Source organism: Esox lucius, chromosome 1 (genome assembly GCF_011004845.1).
Source record: "Esox lucius isolate fEsoLuc1 chromosome 1, fEsoLuc1.pri, whole genome shotgun sequence".
NCBI lineage: Eukaryota > Metazoa > Chordata > Actinopteri > Esociformes > Esocidae > Esox > Esox lucius.
Genome location: NC_047569.1, coordinates 27,141,230 through 27,162,793, shown reverse-complemented (window position 1 = coordinate 27,162,793; position 21,564 = coordinate 27,141,230). Strand labels below are relative to the sequence as shown.

The window sequence follows — 21,564 nt, the reverse complement described above, 5'->3', positions numbered from 1 at the left end:
GTTTAGGCACAGGTGTCCCTGAGGTTAGGGTTAGGTCAAAGGGTAGGGGGCAGGGGAATATTCTGTCTTTGGACTGGGGTAACCAATTAACTACAGTTGCAATGATGGTCCTGGAGAAAATTCATTATGATGTTTTAGGAACAATACCAACACAGTGATATCAGATTGTGTAAATAGTGATGGTTAAGTGTCTTAAAAATATTTTAAATATTTTTGATTGTTTTTCTTGGGGGACCTCCAGACACCTGGCTGATTTGGTACCCCCCAATGCATACAGAGATTTCTCTGGATTCTCTGAATCTTTTAATGATAATAAGCACTGTAGATTATGAGATCCCCAAAGTCTTTGCAATTGCATGTTGAGAGACGTTGCACTATTGCACTATTTGCCCTGAGCAGTATTTCACAGAGTGGGGAACCCCTCCCCATGTTTACCTCCTCATCCTCTCTTGGGTGCTCTTTTTATACCCGATGATGTTACTCACCTCTTGCCAATTAACCTCATTAGTTGTGAGATGTTCCACCAGGTCTTTTCCTGTCTTTTGTTGCCCCTATTACAGCTTTTTTTAAATGTGTTGCTGGCATCAAATTCAAAGTGGGCATATATTTTTCAATAAACAATAACGTTTCTCAGTTTCAACATTTGATATGTTGTTTCTGTACTATTGTCTGTGGAATATAGGGTTTAAATGATTTGTACATCATTGCATTCAGTTTTTCTTTACATTTTACACAGCGTCCCAACTTTTTTGGAAACAGGGTTGTATTAACCATGTTTTGAAGCTAACAGCGATCATATTTTTACTTCTCATGGGACACGATTGCTGCTCTTGAGGAATTTCTAGTTATGTACTTGAAGAATAAGTTGTTATTCAATAAAAAAAATTTATGTATTAATCATCAAAACTCCAGTCCATTATTGACAAACAACATCAGCTCAACATTTTTGATCAGCTATTTTCTGTCTGTCGCTCGTTCTCGCTCGCAGCCACACACGCACGCGCACGCACGCACGCACGCACGCACGCACGCACGCACGCACGCACGCACGCACGCACGCACGCACACACGCACACACGCACACACGCACACACGCACACACGCACACACGCACACACGCACACACACACACACACACACACACACACACGGCAGGAATGGGCTTCCACATGTTTCTTACAACGATCACAAAAAGATTTGTGAGAATAAAAATAACCAAGGACTCGTTTCTGGAGTCTATTTCCCTGCAACTCCAGCACTAAAGTTGGATGGACTATGTGATACGGAGACTCTACTATCACCTAGTGAATGACAGGCATAGAAGACTAACAACCACAGCAGCATTGGCCCAGCAGGTGTTGCAGTGTGAATGGATACGGGATGTGTTGTCTCATGAGACACTGCACTACATTCACAAGACAACTAAATTCCACTCCGTGTTGACAGTGCCTGCAGTCCCGAGCTTCATCATAAGCCTGATTGACTGGTTTATTCACCACTGTTGGAAACATTTGTGAATTAGATTAAAGGGGATCAAGTGATCACAATGTATCTGTCAGTGGTGAATGTAGCAGATGGGAGTGGTCACCAATATTGGATCTACCTGTATCTCCGTGACAGGAGCGGCCTGTGTTGTCAAATATGCATGGCACATATTCAGCCAGGCATGCAATAACAATGTCATAATCCATTTCCTGTCTTCAGTTTCCTTGCTTTCCTTGTTTTATTTCACTCAGTGTCCTCAATAGATCCCTATTCCCTTTGTAGTGCACTTCGATAAGGGAATAGGGTGTCATTTAGTAGGCACTCTGTGTCACTATCACAGACAAGTGATGATCTGTAAAAATGTGCCTAGTGCTGCCAGGGTGGTTCAGTCTGGCACCTCCAAACAGCTAGAGATGACAGCAACATTTAACTAAACAACGAAGACAGACAGAATTATTATTTTTTGTTTAGTTGTCACAATGTCAATACAACCCCTTGAGGTATTTTCAATACAATCGCTTTGTTGTACGATATACAGTGTGTTCTGTACATGTTACATTTAGCTCTTACCATATTGACTGCATGCATTGTCATCCTGTTTTGACACCACATGGAAACTGGACCTATTAAATTAACTAAATGGGATCCAGATCCTTAACATATAAGGAGAAATAATAGTATTGGGAAATTAAATGTTAAAATTGTATTGTTGATATTTTCAATAGTGTAACATTTACTAGTTAATTTCAGGAGCAATTGTTAACTAAAGGACAGTTGGGCTAGTCTTCAAATGTCTCCTTCAGTACTTACTAGTGTAGCTACACAAGCCAACTGTCATTTGAGAAAGAATTAGAACCATATTTAGAATGAGTGTTATTCAACCATTAATATATACTCTGTGTAACAGTGCTGCCAGTGTTAGATAACACTGAATACGCAACAATTAAGGGCTTACATACAACTATACACACGTGAGTGATGAGCAGTAATATAAGATAATGAGATATGAGGGGTTGATATACAGTATGATATATATACACATTTACAATTGATATACACATTTACAGTTAAGTATAATATATCTAGATGCTGGGAGATACACAGAGTTTTAGTCTAGCACACTGCAGCCATTTCATTGATCATTTTGAAGTGTGTTGGTGGACGTGGTGTGTACACAGTCTTATTAGTCTCTATGGAACCGATGGCCAGTTGCTGAGGGCCACAGACGGAGAGAGAGAAGTTTGGTCCATTGACCTGTACTGCCCGTCTGCCCTCTGCCTGCCAGCTGATCAGGGGTGACTGGGTTGGCAGGGGTCCGGAAGGTTCTTCTCCTACATGCCTTCTTACCCCAAAACCACGTAGGACATGGATGCATGGTGGGTGGAAACCGAATACCTTTTTGAATTTTGAAGTTAGGAATGCATAATCTGCACGTTCTCATATAGGTTAGGTTCATCACCCTCACTGGTCACCACTCCTTTATTGGTTATGACTTCACTGAGACTCACAGAATCCGTTAAAACTCCAGGGGGTCCGACCAACAGATATCCATTCTCAGTCTGCATGCTGGGTTTGCCATCCTCACCCCTCACCTCTGAACCATCGACTTCCGGCACACTCATCAAAATGGAGGACAGGGGCCTTCTAGGCGTAGCGGTGGCAGTGGCGCCTTCTGGTGGTGGATGAGTGTCAGTGCCAGCGTCAGTGTTTCCCATGTCAGCTGGGGAGCTGTGGGGAGTGTGCTGCTTCCTCCTACTGGGTTTCCTCATCGCTACGCCCTCATCCGCTTGACTCCCCACCTCCGGGGACCTCTGCTCCCACACGCTGGCCCGGACCCCCAGCTTCCTCCTGGGGGGCTTGGTGATCCCCTCTGCTCCCAGGCTCTTCCCTTTTAGTTTGGTCCCCACCTCCTGGTCCTTGTGTCTCTGGAGGCTACCGAGACGACGTAATATAGCCTGGACCGGGCCCTCCGAGGTGGGGGACTCCAGTTTAGACACGGGCCGGCCCACGCCTGCCTTCCCCACTGTCACGTACACCGTGGTGACCTTATCCACACCGTTATTCAGCTCTGCCAGCTGGGCGTCAGTAGAGGAGTCGGTCGTCTGGCTACCCTTCCTGGTAAAAGCTGCATTGGACAAGGTGCGTCTCCGCCCCAGCGCTGCTCCAGACGGCAGGCCGGACACGGCTCTGGAAGGAGTGACGGTGAACCGGTCCGCCTCCGGGTCCCCCGCTTCATTACTGGATCCTGGCTCATCCAAAGGTCCAGTCCCACGTCCAGCTTCATCTACCTCACCCTTAGTCTCGGCTGCTACGTCCCCCTCCAAGGTCTTGCCTCCTTGAGCCTGGAGTGCCGACAGCGCCAGGACACCCCAGGGGGACTTCGGTTTGGGGCGGGGGGCTCCGGGTGTCAGGTCGTGGTTGGAGCCACAGCGCTCCTTGGGGCTGAACCTAGGATGAGATTTCCCAAAAGGAAATGAATTTGTCTACCAGCCATAGTAAAGCCCAACCATCATCTCACATTTAAACCGTCAAATTTGTTGTGATGTTTTTTTACTTGGTGCCCTCGGCGAAGGAGACAGAGGGGCGTTTTGACTTGGCGATGCTGGACGTGCGGGGGATTCCGAATGGGAGGGAAATGTCCTCTCCGCTGACGCTGAAGGACGACGGGTCGGGGAAGATGTTACACTTAGAAGTCATCTCATGCTGGAACTCCTGAAACTCCCCGCCCGCCACCGCTGGGATGTCTAATGGAGGAAGAGGAGAACAGGAGGGAGTTACCAAGAACAAAGGGTCCAGCAGGTATTCACACACACACAGAATTATTACCTTCTCTGGGGGGGACGCAGTAAAGGGCCTCCCCAGTCTCCTCATCACTGTCAAAGGAGGACCCGTCCGTGACCCAGCCTGAGGAGGGAGGCTCTATGAAGCTGTGGTTGAATGTCAGCTCAGGGTCATGGTGGGACACTGGAGAGCGAGAGGTGGTCGGTATTACTGTAACCACTGGGTTTCTTCCTTACAAAGACCCACAGACAGACCAACAGACCGGCGAAAGAGAGAGAGATGGTAGAAAGGACCAAGACCAACAGATAGGATGTCTAGAGCAATGTGACAGTGACCTGTGACTCTGGGCAGCCCAGACGACCAGACAGAGAAACACGGTACAGCAGAGCTCACGTTGGCCATGACGTTGTACACATGATGCTTCACACGGACAGAGGTTCCCCCATCACCCACCGCTACCCTGCAGGGTCACAGCAAGGTCAGAGGTCAGGGGAATGCGCGCACGCACACACTCACAGAAACACACACAGACAGACACACACACACACACACACACACCTGTCTTTGCCATCAGTTGGTCCCCCACAGCAGCAGCAGCAACATAGCAGACACAGCAAGGCCAACAGGAGAGGGAACAGGAGACCAGCAATCAGAGCCCTGTGACCACCTAAATCACACACAGACACACGTTTAGCTAAACAAAGTAGTTTGCCCTGAAAAAACATTTCTTAATTATTACTAAACCTAACCCTAAACCTTGACCACAGTTTGGGGATATTTTAGTCCCCGTTATATAGTTAAGTCAGAAACACACAAAAGCACAGACACACTCAGTCTTGGGATAAAAGTATGTCCTTAGGATGGATCATTAGCTATTACACACATTTAACTAAGTAGCCTTGTTATAGAATAAGCGGTATGCATACTGAAAGGACAGTCCCCAGTTGCTGGATGGCAGGACACACCCTCTCCACAGTCACAGATAGAGGTACAGTTAAAGCCATACAGATGATCTGGACAGGTGCTGTTACAGCTGTGGAGCCAACACACAGCAAACTGTTAGTCACATTCAAACAGAAACAGACTATATTGGAGAAACTATATTGGCAATTTCACCTTTCTCCCTGGAACCCAGGCCCACAGACACAACTTCCTGTCATGTGATCACAGTGGCCATGGAAACAGGGATTGCACAGGAAGCGGCAGCCGTCCCCAAATGTCCTGTTGGAGCATGGCTCGTCACACCTGCAGACAGACACAGTGAATGCCTGAACCTCATCACAATCATTGACACAGGATTGCCTTCTTTGGGTAGCTGTGGTACAACAGTGACATTACGGCAAAAGGTCTCATAAATTTCCATGGTAGCTTACATATTTATCTAACACCTAAACGCACACACACCTGGGTCCAGTCCAGCCTGGTTCACAGTGTGAACACACCCCTGTCCTTGGGTCACACGGTTCACTATTTCGGCAGCGTGGGCATGCCTCCTGGCAGTGGTCTCCATGGTAACCATGCGGGCACGGCTGGTCACAACGTGTGCCGTTCCACCCCGGCTCGCAGGCCAAACAAACACCATCGACAGCAGAGCACGACTGGCCTCCTTTACAGTGACCACAGCTACACAGCAGAAACCAAGAAAGACAAAAATACCAAAGAGTCAAACGAAATAAACATACAGTACCTCAGTCTGCAGCCACTGCAATGACAAGGCAGTATCCCTATAGTACCTCAGTCTGCAGCCACTGCAATGACAAGGCAGTATCCCTACAGTACCTCAGTCTGCAGCCACTGCAATGACAAGGCAGTATCCCTACAGTACCTCAGTCTGCAGCCACTGCCGTGACAAGGCAGTATCCATACAGTACCTCAGTCTGCAGCCACTGCTGTAACAAGGCAGTATCCATACAGTACCTTAGTCTGCAGCCACTGCTGTAACAAGGCAGCATCCATACAGTACCTTAGTCTGCAGCCACTGCCATGCTCCCCTGGTCCACAGGGGTCGTTGCAGAACTTTCCCTTGTAGCCGGGATGACAGAGACAATCCCCGCTGGCCGGGTCACACTGGCTGTGCGACAGGTTACAGTTACAGCGCCGGTCACACATTGGACCCCACCAACCGTTCTGGCACTCGCACACCCCTGTCTTCTGTTGGCACGGCGATACAAAGCAGCTACAGCGCCGGTTGCACCTCGGACCCCAGTACCCCATGGAACAATGACACCTGCAAACCATTGCTTTTTAACCAAACATACCAAATGTAGCATTTCATGACGCAGCTGCAGTTTAAAAGATAACCGCGTGTGACACAGTCCTTTTAATTAGAAGATTGGTACATCCGTATCAGGTACTTTAACTGTTAGCTAACTATTGACTCCAGTTGTGAGTGATGCCATTCTATTTCACCTGCCGGTCAGTGGGTCACAGGTGGAGGTGCCCGGGTAGCACTGGCATTGCTTGGCGCAGGTGGGGGTCCACCAGCCTTCGTCGCAGGTGCAGTTGCCATCCGAGGCGTGGCAGTGCCCATGGAGGCCACACTGGCAGGCATTCTCACAGAGCGGCCCCCAGCGGTTGGGTAAGCATGTGCACTTGCCTGTCACAGGGTCGCAGCGCCCGTGAGGGTGACACTTGCAGAGCTCACGACAGTCTGGGGCCCAGAACTCTGGAGGACAGCCTTAAGAATGAAGACAGACAGCTTTACTAGTGTTCCTGTGTTATGGACCCTTTCATTCAATACCAACTGTTACAACCTGTGCTGCATTAACACTTGTTATCGTTGGCCTATGTGACTCCCACATAATGTATCTCTTATGTCAGTGTTTCCCAGCTTTTTTTCAGTTACTCTACCACCAACAAAATCTTGCCTTACTCCGAGTACCCCTTAAGTACCCCCACATGTTAATTTGACGAGTAAGTCAATGGTGTAATGAGTGTTCTCAGGCAGCCCCTGTTGATAGGCTGTGTACCTCCTGGGGCCACCACTGTGACCCATGTGACTTACGCGTCTTACAGTGGGCTCCATAATAGCCAGGACGACAGCGACAGACACCTGGGTACACACACACCTCATCCAGCTGGCAGGTCCGTTCTCCATCACACACAGCTGGAGGGCAAACCCAGAAGACACACTGATGAATTATAAACCACACGACCTGAGAAAGACAAATGGCCTGTTCTGGTGCGCCCGGGCCAGCCGTTATCCCAAGTCAGTCCAGTCGTACTCACGTATCGTACACTCCTCGCCCTGCCGTCTCCATCCAGTACAACAGACCAGTGTGGAGGGATCCCTGGTTGAGGTTTACAGAAGACACATCGTGATTCATTACAAACTCACAAAAGTGAGTACACCCCTCACATTTATGTAAATATTTGATTATATCTTTTCATGTGACAACACTGAAGAAATGACACTTTGCTACAATGTAAAGTAGTGAGTGTACAGCTCGTATAACAGTGTATAACCAGTTTATAAGCAGCGTGGAACAAGCGGGTATGGTATATGCCCAATATACCACCACTAAGAGCAGCTTTAATGGACATAAAACGTAGCTGTGGTATATTGGCAATATATTAGAAGTCCCCCAATGTCCTGATTACAAAAAAGTTCTATGCCACAGAATTCAGGATTTGAACCACCCGGATTAAAAACTTGATGGAAAAAGCAACAAAAAAAAGAAAGCGAGAGTGAGTGGGTAGAATGTAGTCATCACCTGAGGTCCTGGCAGACGTTTTTCCCTGAGGGGGTCAGTCTGTGAGAGGAGGAGACGGAACAGCACAGCAGTAGTCCTAGACCAGTCAGAAAAAGGCCCATGTCCAACCAGCAACCAGGTCCTAAGCGGTCCACAATAGGTCTTAGACCAGCATGCGACTGAAATGCTTTTCTTTTCTCTACCCAAGTCCAGCAGAAGACCCCTCTATCAATCCTTCTCCCCAGCCACTTTCACACTCCCCTCTCTACCTTTGTATTTCCCTAGCACATCGCTCCTCTGCGGGCCAATGGAAAACACTTCTCTTACCCACTCTCTTTCTCCTCAGGCCCAGCTCTCTTCAGTCGTTAGTCGGGCGGTGAAGCCTGAGTTGACCGGTCCAAACCCGTCCTTTTCCTGTACCTCTTTCCTGGGGAAGTTAAAGCCACTTCCTGCCATTCAATTGGCCTCAGCATAGACACGACGTATTACAGATTCTGGGAAGATGTGACTTATTTAAGGGGAGATATGTTTGAGTCTTAATTTAATATTTTGAAGTGTGTATGTGTGAGTTTTCTTCCCTAGTAGCTCGCCAAACTATCCTTACTAGATTCAAAGTGGGGTGTTCTTTTAGCAATTGTATGTATATTGACATTCTCCAACAATACACGTTTTGGGTTTTCACTTCAGACATTTATTTGGTTTTCCATAGCACAAAGGCTTCTCCAACAAAATAAGTACAGATTCACACATTGTTGTAGGTCTTGATTCAAAAAGATCACCAGCAGCGTTGATATAAAAGGTCAGACAACTACGTCAGGGTCTGAGTACCGATAACATGTGTTAAGGGGCAGCCATTGTTAAGTGTTTTAAAATATGTTAGGATGGTAAGAGTCAGGGAACACACCATTTCCTCCCAAGAATAAGGAGGAAATTTACTTAAGTGCAGCAACCAAGTACAGGGATGGTGCCCCAGCTCTCACACACACACACTCACACACTCACACACTCACACACTCACACACTCACACACTCACACACTCACACACTCACACACTCACACACTCACACAATTGGCACAGACACTGTATAAGCAATGAGGCACCAAAAAACCCACCGATGCCTTACTGGTCTTATAAATAACTAATGCAATTAAAGCAGTAAAAAGTATTGTAATGTCTTACCCATGGTATATGTCTCATATAGCACAGCTCCTAGCCAATCAACATTAAGGATTCAAAGCTCCTGGTTTATAACAACCAACACCAATCCCCATATCAAGGTCTCATGGATTAAATTCCTAATAGGATCCAATCAAATATGTACAATGCCTCGCAAAATTATTCACCCCCTTGGAGTTTTTAAAGATGAAATCAAATCAAAATTGGTTTTATTTATTAGAGTATTTGCCACTGATCAAAAAAAATCATACTGCAACACAATAGAATGTGGACAACTCCAGGGTGGGTGAATACTGAGAGGTACTATAAGATAGTGAACAAGAAAATAAAGAAAATAGACAATGAAGTCTAATGAACGAACGGTGTCAATACATTCTGGATCAGGACTAACTCACACAGGGAGTTACACACTGTCTAGAGCTCACCCATGACCATAGCTGTGACAAGACTGAAGGAATTACAGCAGCCACAAGGCATGCCAAAACCACCCACAATGAAGTCATATAGTAATATAGTGTAATACATGGTGTTGAAAGTCCACCATTATTGTTCATTTGTATGGCTGCCCTCTTGTGGTAATAAAATATATTACTGCAATAAATACTGATGGCAGTGATCAAAATGCATTTTGGTATCTTTGGTAAAAAAAAAAAAAAAAGAAATTTGTTAAAATATCTCTATAGAAATGTCAATTGGTAGGAGATGGTTACAAACCATATACATCTATATGGTGTTGCTATATTACAAAAATATGTCTTTTAAAATCCATTAAAAACCCATTTAATACTGTCCTTCCTAGTTACTGTCCTGCCTAGGAGAGAGCAAGATAGGAGAGACAGAGAAAGAAAGAAGAGACCAAAAGAGCCAGAATGAGGGGAAACAGAGAAAGAAAGGAAGAGGGTTTACTAGGTACAAAAAGAGGGTGAGAAGGCATGAGTTGGTGCTCTTCCTTTCTTAAGGCTGCTTTCAAAACTGAAACCTTATTAAAACTCCACACCGCGGAAGGACACACGTGAGAACAGGCGGACAGCAGGTGTTGAGGGTTGTCTGGAAACTGGTCAGGGGTCTGGCTTCGAATGGGCCTCTACGTCATCAATGATTTCCCAGGAAGAGGCAGTGTGGTTTTCACTGGCCCCACGGCTGCTGTGGCTGCTGGCAGAGCGGGTCAGGAAGCCAAAGCTAGGAGACAACACAGGAGACCACTAGGATGAGCTACACTAACTCACCACCACAAGGAACTAAAGCTAGACAGCGGAGAGAACACAACACAGTTGACAGGTCAGAGACTTGGTTGACCTTCCTTCTGCTGCAGAGTCTCACCTAAATGACTAACCAATTGTACAGCAAGCGCACGTGTGGTAAATGACACCTCTGATCACTAGTATGTTCTGCAGATGGGGTTGTAACAGTTGGTATTGAATGAAAGGGTCCATAACACAGGAACACTAGTAAAGCTGCCTGTCTTCATTCTTAAGGCTGTCCTCATTACACCACCAGGTAGTGTTTGTAGTTTATGTTCATATCGACTGGCTTTACAGGCATCTGCAGGTGCTCTGACAGATATACTTAAGAGTGAAAGAGAGCAGGACCGCAGCTTGCGCTACCACGTCAGCCCGGACGACAACACAGAGACACAACCATGAGGAGGCCCAGACAGACAAAAGCACCAGGACTCAGAGCATGATGATGGAGGACACATGCACGCTGGAGACTAACCAACCACATGCCTGGCTCGCCAATGGACTGAGGGTTATAAGACAGTACAAATTATAGAGAGGCTCAATGTCATTGCAAATGAGACTTCTGCAGGAATTCCCTGACAAAAGACAGACACTGTACCGGTGATACCAAACGCCAGGGTCTATCTCTATCAGTTTAAGGAAATGAGTCAGTTGAAATTAATGCAATATGTAAAGTGCACGGTCCATAGAAGGAAGTCACTGCCATGTTGCATTTATGTTTTTGTTCAGTGTTCTGATCTAGTCAATGTTTTAATTAAAACATACAAGTAACTGCACACATTAGTTTTATGAAAGCAATAAACCACTTAAGACAGCGCGGTAAGAAGAATATCCTGTGTCAGGTAGAACAACACTGTTCCCGGTGACTGTATTCATCATACAGAACTGCCTCACACTGTTCAGTTCCACTGGTGTTTCCAGACAGCCATGTAAACATGTCAGTCAGTGGTACTTACAGGTTCCTGATGCGGGACTCCTGTGGTTTGCTGTCAGTCTCGGTCTCTGGCACCGCTCTCCTCTCAAACAGGGGGCCTCGCTCCTCATCACTGCTCAGGTAACACACACACACACACACACACACACACACACACACACACACACACACACACACACACACACACACACACACACACACCTTTGTCACTGTGTCTGTGTGTGTGTGTGTGTGTGTGTGTGTGTGTGTGCGCGTGCGCATGCGTTTGAGACAGAAACCAAGACAGACTAAGTGTGTGTGTGTGTGTGTGTGTGTGTGTGTGTGTGTGTGTGCGCGCGCGTCAGTGGCACCTGCTGCATTCGTCCTCAGGCCTGCCCAGCATCTTGGCCTTGATGACAGTTTTCTGTTTCTTTATTGCAGAACGTACAGCCTCCAGCAAGAAACCAGGACAGCGCTCATCATTCAGGATTTCCCTGCGTGGATGAATGACACACACATCATCACGGACACATGAAATAAACATATACAACAACAACACACAGGTACAAACACACACTCATCCACTAACAGTGTGGACTATGAGTCAGCACATGAGATTGGAAATGAAACTGTGACTAAGAGGTTCAAGTGCAGACTGCCCACTTTAATTTGAGGGCAAATCAATCCATAAACCAAGAACCGTGTAGAAATTACAGCTCTTTTTATAAGTAGCCAGACCCATTACTGAGTACCAAAAGTAATTGAAGAAACTAACGATCTTATTAAACAAAGTCGTCATACACACACACACACACACACAACGCGCGCACACACACACACACACACACACACACGCGCACACGCACACGCGCACACAGTACCCACCGTTGGTAGTACGAGAGTTCCTCTTGCACCAAGAACAGGTTGGCTTTGAGTTCGTTCCTCTCCGACAGCATTTCTCTGACCTCCTGCTTCGTGAAACAGGGTCTGTTGGGGTCCTTCAGGTCTATCACCAGCTTGTCTGTCAGGTCCACCTGACACGGACTGGCCTGTGTTAATGCACCAACACAGCTGTTAATATCAGAGGTTGTTTGATGTGATGACAGCCATGGATTTTAAACAACATGCTTTTTGTCCTTCTGCTATAGCAAAGTTTGGGCACTTCACAGTCACACTTCATGCGATTTTCTAAAAGAAGTAGACAATGCAGAACATTCAAAATGATATGATTATGTAAATATGTGATTATACAATGTAATGAGTGCAAGATTATTATTATTTTTTTTACATTTCGCGTAAAAAAAAATAAGCACAGCCTTATCCAGAGTGACTTACAGATAGATAGATAGATAGATAGATAGATAGATAGATAGATAGATAGACAGGCTGACAGAAAGGCATACAGTCAGACAGGCTGACATTTTTTTTTTGTCTGGATATATTTTTGCTAATATATTCTTAACCCTCACTATGTAGTTGTCGGGTGCCATGTCACAAGAACTTCACTGTGCAGGGTGACCCTGTCTTGTTCACCTTAACTTGATTTACTGACCTTACACAAGAGTACACACATGCTGTGCCAACAGTCGTCAGAGTCGTCACCCACAAGGCATGAGCTTCTCTAGCACTAGTCATACAACATATTGCCAAAGGCCTATCATTTCCAGTCTTCTACAGGGAGTCGTCAAAAAGACAAAACAAGGCTAGTTGGCAGAAATCTCATGGAACCTAAAATGTTTAACGATTAAAGTTCAGCTACAAAACAAACAGATGAAGAGGAGAAGCCAAAGGTAATTTAGAGGAATGATGACAGGTTGGAACAAAGCAGCCAGTAAAGTCACCATCCACCAAAGCTTACTAATGTTTACTTAGTAATATAATATGGCCAATAAAAAAATGAAAATAATCCTTTTAAACCAGCGACATACACACTTTCACACAAGCACACAAGCAACCCCATGTACTACACATGCTCACATGTGCACACACACACACACTACACCCCCACAAATGCTTGCCCCACACACTTCATATCTGCACCAATCAGATTCCTTTTTACAAATCATTAATGCACAGACTCTGTTGCTATTTATTACTGCACAGTTTAAACATCTCCAGTTCCCCACCTGATACACACATACAGTTGTGCTCAAAAGTTTGCATACCCTTGGAGAACTGGTAATATATGTACGATTATGTACGAAAACATGAGTGAGCAGGCAAAACACGTCTTTTATTTCTTATGGGATTCACATTCAACTGTAGGTCGTAGCAGAATGGCACAATCATAAAACAAAACATGACAACAAAGAAAAAAATGAACTGACCCCTGTTCAAAAGTCCCTTAGATTTTATTACTGTGTATTGCCATCTTTAGCATCAATGACAGCGTGCAGTCTTTTGTAATAGTTGTCTATGAGGCCCCAAATTCTTGCAGGTGGTATCGCCTCCAGGTCATGCAAAGTCTTTGGTCGTCTTGCATGAACCGCACGTTTGAGATCTCCCCAGAGAAGCTCGATGAGAGGCTCAATGATATTAAGGTCAGGAGACTGTGAAGGCCACTCTAGAACCTTCAACTTTTTCTGCTGAAACAACTGGAAGGTCAACTTGGCCTTGTGCTTAGGGTCATTGTCATGCTGGAAAGTCCAAGAGCGTCCCATGCGCAGCCTTTGTCCAGAAGAATGCAAATTGGCTGCCAGTATTTTCTGATAACATGCTGCATTTATCTTGCCATACATTTTTACAAGACTCCCCATGCCTTCAGAGCTCACACACCCATCAGTGAGCCACCACCATGCTTCACAGTGGGGATGGTATTCTGTTCACTATAGGCCCTGTTGACCCCTCTCCAAACATGGCACTTACGGTTGTGAGCATAAAGCTCTATTTTGGTCTCATCACTCCAAATTAGTGTGCTAGAAGCTGTGAGACGTGTCATGGTGCTGTCGGGCATATTGTGACCGGCTTTTTTGTGGCATTGGGGCAGTAAAGGCTTCTTTCTGGCAACTCAAACATGCAGCTCATTTTTGTTCAATTATTGTCATATTGTGCTCCTTGAAACAACCAGTCTTTTTCCAGAGCAGCCTGTATTTCTCCTGAGGTTACCTGTGGGTTTTTCTTTGTATCCCGAACAACTCTTCTGGCAGTTTTGGCTGAAATCTTTCTTGGTCTACCTGACCTTGGCTTGGTATCAAGAGATCCCCGAATTGTCCCCTTCTTAATAAGTGATTGAACAGTACTGACTGGCATTTGCAAGGCTTTGAATATCTTTTTATATCCTTTTTCACCTTCATAAAGTTCCATTACCTTGTTACACAGGTCTTTCAACAGTTCTTTTCTACTCCCCATGGCTCACTTTCTAGCCTGCTCAGTGCATCCAAGTGAGAGCTAACAAACTCATTGACTATTTATACACAGACACTAATTGCAATTCAAAAAGCCACAGATGTGGGAAATTCACCTTCAATTGCCATTTCCACCTGTGTGTGTCACCTTGTGTGTCTGTAACAAGGCCAAACATTAAAGGGTATGTACACTTTTGATTAGAGCCATTTGAGTGAGTTCTGTTATCATTATGATTTAAAAAGGAGCCAAACAATAATGTGATCATGAATGGCTTCATATGATCACTATCCTTAAATAAAATACTTTTTTACCTGATCAGTCATATTTTCAAAATCAATGCCAAAATGTCACAATTTCTGCCTGGGTATGCAAACTTATGAGCACAACTGTACATACACTGTCCTCCTTGTGCGGCCTGACCTTTAACTGGTTAGTACCCTTACCGTGCCAGCAGCACTGTGGGCCTTCTCCAGTTGAGTGCTGAGGTGTTCTATCTCCTTCTGTTTCTCTCGGAGGTCTGCCTCCATCTCTGCCTTCCTCTCCACGGCACTCTTCACCTGCGCTGTGACAATGCTCTGCTTGTGTCTCAGCTCACCGTTCATCTTCATGAAGCGCTCCAACTGCTCCTGCAGCTGTACACACACACAGACACACAGACACAGACACACACATTCAAACGTCCAGGCCGATTACATAACACGCAAGATATCTTGGTGGGAGTGCATGGACTCACTGGGAGTTAGGACCACATCACACAAACACAGTAGGTTAATACTGGCCCGTCCCACGCACAGGGAAAACAGGTTTGTACAACATTTTGAGTCAATTGAAGAAGCCTGGGGCTTCAAGTGAGATGAAAGGGCTGGAGTAAATAAAAACAAATCATTGCAAGCTTTAAAACCATGACTGTTCCAGATAGGGCTGCTGTCAAAAGAGTCCAAGGCCCAAGCGTGTTTCCAAGGTCTAGGTATTGTTCAGTAGCACTAACCTATAAACAGAACTATTACACCGCTACTTCTCCCTGATTTGCTGCTATGATACAGACTTCCTATTTGCTGTGTATGCCACCTCCCACTAATGGGTTGCTTTTAGGCTGACCTTCAGAGAATAGATTTAGCCTCTGTGCCAATAGCCGTGTGTGCTTGGGTTTCACTATATATATATATACAGATAATATATATAGGGACATAAATGGTTTTGAAAAGGTTTAGGTAATTGTGTGTGTGTGTGTGTGTGTGTTGATGCACGTCATTAATGTAAGTGTTTTTCTTACCGCCTCCACCTCTTTAGACAGGGTGGTAATTTCCTGTACTTTGGCCCGCAGTTCATCTCTCTGCTTGTCAACCACCTCCTTCAGTTTCAGCATCACCTCTCGCTCCTGCCGTTGGATGCGGTCTGGGACAGAGGACCAGAAACGTACAACTCCAGCACTATAGCTATTCAGTTTACAGTTAACAGAGAGAACAGCACCATCCCCAGAGCTATGTTCATCAGGGTACATAACAGAAACGTTTTAAAATGCGTAACTAAAATACAAATCATGTTTCTATCCATGTTCCAGTCTGGTTTTCTCCCATTTGAGGCATTATGAACATGACCCAGTAGTTCACGAACCATGAACAGTTGGCCGAGATCACAGTACATCTCTAGACAAAGCTGCTCAGTGGAGTGTGGCTTAAGGCCAGGGGTTAAACGGCAACTCCTTCAGGTTTAAGGTCTGGGATTAAACAGTAAATCCTACAGGTTTATGCATGTTTGGAGCCAACATGCTGATACAAGCACAGTACTCTGGACACCCATGACTTTATACACAAACAATGGCATTTGATTTGCAAATAAATATTTCTAGAGCAAACTGTGGCAACAGAAAGCAACAAACATGGGCCTCTTAGTGGTAAAACTGGTTTGAGTGAATATTATGGTACCAAATCCTCAAGTGAAAAGATGTTCCACATTACAGCTCTGAGAATTGTGATCTAAAGTGGATAATTTAGTGAAATTACATTCCAAAAATATAATTCAGGATGAGAGAATCAAACTTACTGAATTATATTATACAGATGTCCTAACTGCTTTCACCATAGAGAGTAAGTATAGAGTAGATAGGATAACAGGTACCAGTCTTCCTATTAAGTTATAATACTATTCTATTGTATTCTGTTCTTCTTCCTGTATTTACATAATGCCTTTCATTTTTAACGTCCCAGTCACTTCCCAAATAGACAAACACCGGAATTTCTCAATCAGCAAAGTTTTTGCCTTGTAATCAGTCAACACAATAACCCCATTCTTGTGATACACATCATTTTCTAGAAATTAACTTCTTGTGGTCAGATGGAAATAGTTTTTGAAAGGTGTGTGGTATATCATGCGCTACAGCGAGGGTAATTAACCAGGCTCTATTTACACCGACCTTCCTCGACATGGTCTTTCACCAGACAGGCAGCTTTTTAAACGAACCTTCTTGAGCATGGCTGCCTCTCAGACGGCTGTGTAGCTCCTGGTTCTCCGTCTGTAGCTGCAGCACTTGGGCCTGCAGTTCCTCACATCTCCTTCTTTGCTTCTCCTCCTCTTTCTCTTGTTGCAGCTCCTGCTTGGGGACAAGTAGCAGCTGTCACTGCCTCTGGGTTAGTTAGGAGGATACCACCATAGATATTGAATTAAGCAATAAGGCACGAGGGAATGTGGTTTACAGGTAAGAGCTGTTTTTAGGGCTGACCTGGATACACTTAGCCATTGTATGTTGGCAATACACCAAAAACCCTGATATGCCTTACTGCATCTTTTAAACAATATTATAAACTGGTTAACAACACAATTATAAGAGTAATACTATGGCAGGTGATGTCACCCGTGGTATATCTTGTTATGGTGTGTGGTATAAGGTATAGAATAACTTTCAACCAATCAGCATTCAGAAATCAAATCACCCGGTATATGACATTTGAACCATTCTAGACACCCTAGTTATTCTATTTCTGTGATAGAAAACAAACCAATTACTACTATAATACTCATAATAGGCTACTAAATCATAGACATTGATAGCTATAGTGTCTGGTTATAGGTAATGAAGAATTGTTACGTAGTTATATGCCAAAGAAAAACAAGGGTGTGTCAGTGTTTAGAGCCTAGCATGAATGTAATAAAACAATTGTGGTTAACTTATTAGCTACAATAGCATATGGACATTGTTCAGTTTGGTTTTATGGTGACTACCATCGTATTATCGTAGTCATTCCTTCAGTACGCCTCTCTGGTTTTCAGGCGCAACCAACTTCTTAACAGGACTTGAAAAAAAACACTTGTTGGCCAGATGACAGCAACACCAAGTAGGATGAGTAGAGCCATGGGGGTTGGTGTGGTACTGAAAACATGGACACTTTGGTGAAAGACAAAATACTTTGGTGAAAGACATATTTGTGGGGGGAAATACGTGAGAGTTGCTTCGCATGGGCAGAGAAGTAGGCATACATACAGTGGGGAGAACAAGTATTTGATAACCTGCAAAATCGTCAGTGTTTCCCACTTACAAAGCACGTAGAGGTCCATCATTTTTATCATAGATACTCTTCAACTGAGAGTGACTGAATCTAAAACAAAAATCCAGAAAATCACATTCTACGATTTTTAAGTAATTAATTTGCATTTTATTGCATGACATAGGTATTTGATACATCAGAAAAGCAGAAATTTGGTACAGAAACCTTGTTTGCAATTACTGAGATCATACGTTTCCTGTAGTTCTTGAACAGGTTTGCACACACTGCAGCAGGGATTTTGGCCCACTCCTCCATACAGACCTTCTCCAGATCATTCAGGTTGTGGGGCTGTCGCTGGGCAATACGGACTTTCAGCTCCCTCCAAAGATGTTCTATTGGGTTCAGGTTTGGAGACTGGCTAGGCCACTCCAGGACATTGAGATGCTTCTTACGGAGCCACTCCTTAGTTGCCCAGGCTGTGTGTTTCGGGTCGTGCTGGAAGACCCAGCCACGACCCATCTGCAATGCTCTTACTGATGGAAGATGGAAGATCTCACGATACATGGCCCCATCCATCCTCCCCTCAATACGGTGCAGTCATCCTGTCCCCTTTGCAGAAAAGCATCCCCAAAGAATGATGTTTCCACCTCCATGCTTCACGTTTGGGATGGTGTTCTTGGGGTTGTACTCATCCTTCTTCTTCCTCCAAACACGGTGAGTGGAGTTTAGACCAAAAAGTTATATTTTTGTCTCATCAGACCACATGACATTCTCCCATTCCTCCTCTGGGCCATCCAGATGGTCATTGGCAAACTTCAGACGGGCCTGGACATGCGCTGACTTGAGCAGGGGGACCTTGCGTGTGCAGCAGGATTTTAATCCATGACGGCGTAGTGTGTTATTAATGGTTTTCTTTTAGACTGTGGTCCCAGCTCTCTTCAGGTCATTGACCAGGTCCTGCCGTGTAGTTCTGGGCTGATCCCTCACCTTCCTCATGATCATTGATGCCCTGCGAGGTGAGATCTTGCATGGAGCCCCAGACCGAGGGAGATTGACCATCATCTTGAACTTCTTCCATTTTCTAATAATTGCGCCAAGCATTGTTGCCTTCTCACCAAGCTGCTTGCCTATTGTCCTGTAGCCCATCCCAGCCTTGTGCAGGTCTACAATATTATCCCCGATGTCCTTACACAGCTCTCTGGTCTTGGCCATTGTGGAGAGGTTGGAGTCTGTTTGATTGAGTGTATGGACAGGTGTCTTTTATACAGGTAACAAGTTCAAACAGGTGCAGTTAATACAGGGAATGAGTGGAGAACAGGAGGGCTTCTTAAAGAAAAACTAACACTGTGAGAGCCTGAATTCTTGCTGGTTGGTAGGTGATCAAAAACATATGTCATGCAATAAAATGCTAATTAATTATTAAAAAATCATACAATGTGATTTAAAAAAAAAAAAACATTTTATTCCGTCTCTCACAGTTGAAGTGAACCAATGATAAAAAATACAGACCTATACATTCTTTGTAAGTAGGAAAACCTGCAAAATCGGCAGTGTATCAAATACTTGTTCTCGCCACTGTACATATCATTTCCTATGATTGCTGAGATCACAGCCAATATGGGAATTGTCTCCTGTTAGATAACGTCCTTTTCGCAACTAAAGAATAGTCTCCTGTTAGATACCTAATGAGACAGTTCCTTAGTTGAGAATGAAGTTAGTGATTTCTCAAATGCTACTACGAAAAAAGTACAAGCTGTTTTAAACTGGGCATGGCAGCACTCATAAATGAGAGGTTGGCACGAGCGTCCATTCCGAGCGTGGGACTCCATGATTATGTAACATAAAACGACATTTCGATTTCGCTTGGGATACTCGTGAAACAAAAATAGCATTCAAGCGGGATAATAGCTGGTTTCCATTTACATCTTCATATCATCACTGCTTATGATAATGCGAAGTAGATGTTATTTCGACCTGCCAATCATTTGTGGATCATAACGTGGCACGCTGACGAGAATTACACAATTCGTCCAGTATAGTAAAATTGAGTTGATATAGTTTGCCACAATGTAACAACCCCAAATCGCATTTCCTCTAGGCTAGCTCGCTGATATGTGACAACGTCACTTGAGAGGATTATCAGCCATAATATTGTTACTACATTTGTTACTACCGTCGACTCACCCGTTGTATGTCGTTATTGTTGCTGCTTTCTTCGCATTCTTTCACAACTCTCGGCTTCTTCTGCTGCTGTACTTGTAGCGTTTCGAATGCTTTCAACAATTCCTCTTCCTTCGATTTATGTGCGTGGTTCCTCGATGCAAAGCTCTCCAAAAGCTCTAGCACTTTAACTATTTTGGGCACCAGTCCTGTGGCACTCTCTTTGCCGTAGCCGTCAATAAGTTTTTCCACTTCGGAACCAATTGATTTGGCTATTTCGTATACATCATCCACAGTAAGAATTGAAAATGTCCTTTCAAAACATCCCTCAGTCCTTTTAACGTCTCCATTTCGATCGTTCGTGTCGCTAACTTTCTCCATTTAGCTTATGCAACAGAAGATCAACGTTCATGAACACTATCGAAATCCAGAAATAAAGATGTCACTGTAAGATAATCTGAACCATATAGAATCCTACTTTACACATTAATGAAAGCGAAAGTGTTGTACAACTATGCAGGTGCATATTCCTTCCTAGCAAACCCATACACTACTAAATGCATTTTTCGACACCCTAGCCGCGAATTTAAGTCGCGTGCTTCCTCTGGTACAGTTGATTAGAACAAGCCTACCTGCCTTCGAGCATACGTCACACTTTGTGTACCCTATACTTAAACCTTGCCTCGGGGGGCCCAATTACATTTTTTGCAGAAGTAGAGCAGTGTGTTGTGGTGGCTAAACTCACATATTTCACCCTCCTCTCTCCTATTTGCTATTTCAGAACAGCCCTCCTACTTCATCATAAAACTAGCTCATGCTTCAACATTGCATTACTACAGTGAGGCTGAACCAGACACCAAGCTACTACAACCCCATTTCCAAAAGTTGGGACGTTATGTAAAATGGAAATAAAACCAGAATGCAATGTGCAAATCATTTAAACCCTATATTCAGTAGAAAATAGTACAAAGACAACATACCAAATGTCAAAACTCAGACATTTTATTGTTTCTTGAAAAATATATGCTCACTTAAAATGTTATTCTACCAACACGTTTAAAAAGAAGTTGGGACAGAGGCAACAAAAGACTGAAAGAGTTGTTTAATGCTAAAAAACTAAACCTGGTGGAATATCACAACTAATTAGGTCAATTGGCAACAGGTCAGTAAACATGATTGGGTATTAAAAGATCATTCCAGAGAGGATGGGTCTATCAGAAGTGAGGGTGGGTTCACCACTCTGTGAAAGATTGCACAGGCAAATAGTGCAACAATTTAAGAATAACA

General features: G+C 44.4%; 2 protein-coding genes across 6 annotated transcripts; both read right to left on the bottom strand.

Moving 5' to 3' along the window:
* Positions 1-1,141: 1,141 nt before the first annotated feature.
* On the bottom strand, positions 1,142-8,372 carry scarf1 (scavenger receptor class F, member 1). Of its 2 annotated transcripts, XM_010867827.5 has the most exons (14): positions 8,286-8,372; positions 7,980-8,100; positions 7,495-7,556; positions 7,271-7,372; positions 6,676-6,943; positions 6,230-6,493; positions 5,671-5,889; positions 5,383-5,511; positions 5,193-5,299; positions 4,825-4,933; positions 4,602-4,726; positions 4,312-4,449; positions 4,040-4,229; positions 1,142-3,948 (listed from the first exon to the last, which is right to left on the bottom strand). In XM_010867827.5, exons 2-14 carry the CDS (start codon positions 8,078-8,080, stop codon positions 2,898-2,900), a joined length of 2,865 nt encoding a protein of 954 aa, XP_010866129.1. In that variant the 5' UTR covers positions 8,081-8,100; positions 8,286-8,372; the 3' UTR covers positions 1,142-2,897. The 2 variants fall into 2 exon arrangements, with proteins under 2 accessions (XP_010866129.1, XP_010866203.1); XM_010867901.5 differs by having other exon boundaries at positions 1,143-3,933; positions 7,980-8,334.
* A 244-nt stretch (positions 8,373-8,616) lies between these two features.
* Positions 8,617-20,998, bottom strand: rilp (Rab interacting lysosomal protein). Of its 4 annotated transcripts, none has more exons than XM_010867432.5 (8): positions 20,302-20,998; positions 17,096-17,228; positions 15,909-16,030; positions 15,079-15,267; positions 12,176-12,339; positions 11,662-11,784; positions 11,334-11,423; positions 8,617-10,315 (listed from the first exon to the last, which is right to left on the bottom strand). In XM_010867432.5, exons 1-8 carry the CDS (start codon positions 20,656-20,658, stop codon positions 10,195-10,197), a joined length of 1,299 nt encoding a protein of 432 aa, XP_010865734.1. In that variant the 5' UTR covers positions 20,659-20,998; the 3' UTR covers positions 8,617-10,194. The 4 variants fall into 4 exon arrangements, with proteins under 4 accessions (XP_010865734.1, XP_010865814.1, XP_010865958.1 ...); XM_010867512.5 differs by having other exon boundaries at positions 8,618-10,315; positions 17,096-17,225; positions 20,302-20,997; XM_010867656.5 differs by lacking the exon at positions 20,302-20,998 and adding an exon at positions 17,855-17,949 and having other exon boundaries at positions 8,619-10,315; positions 17,096-17,225.
* Between the last annotated feature and the right edge of the window lie 566 nt (positions 20,999-21,564).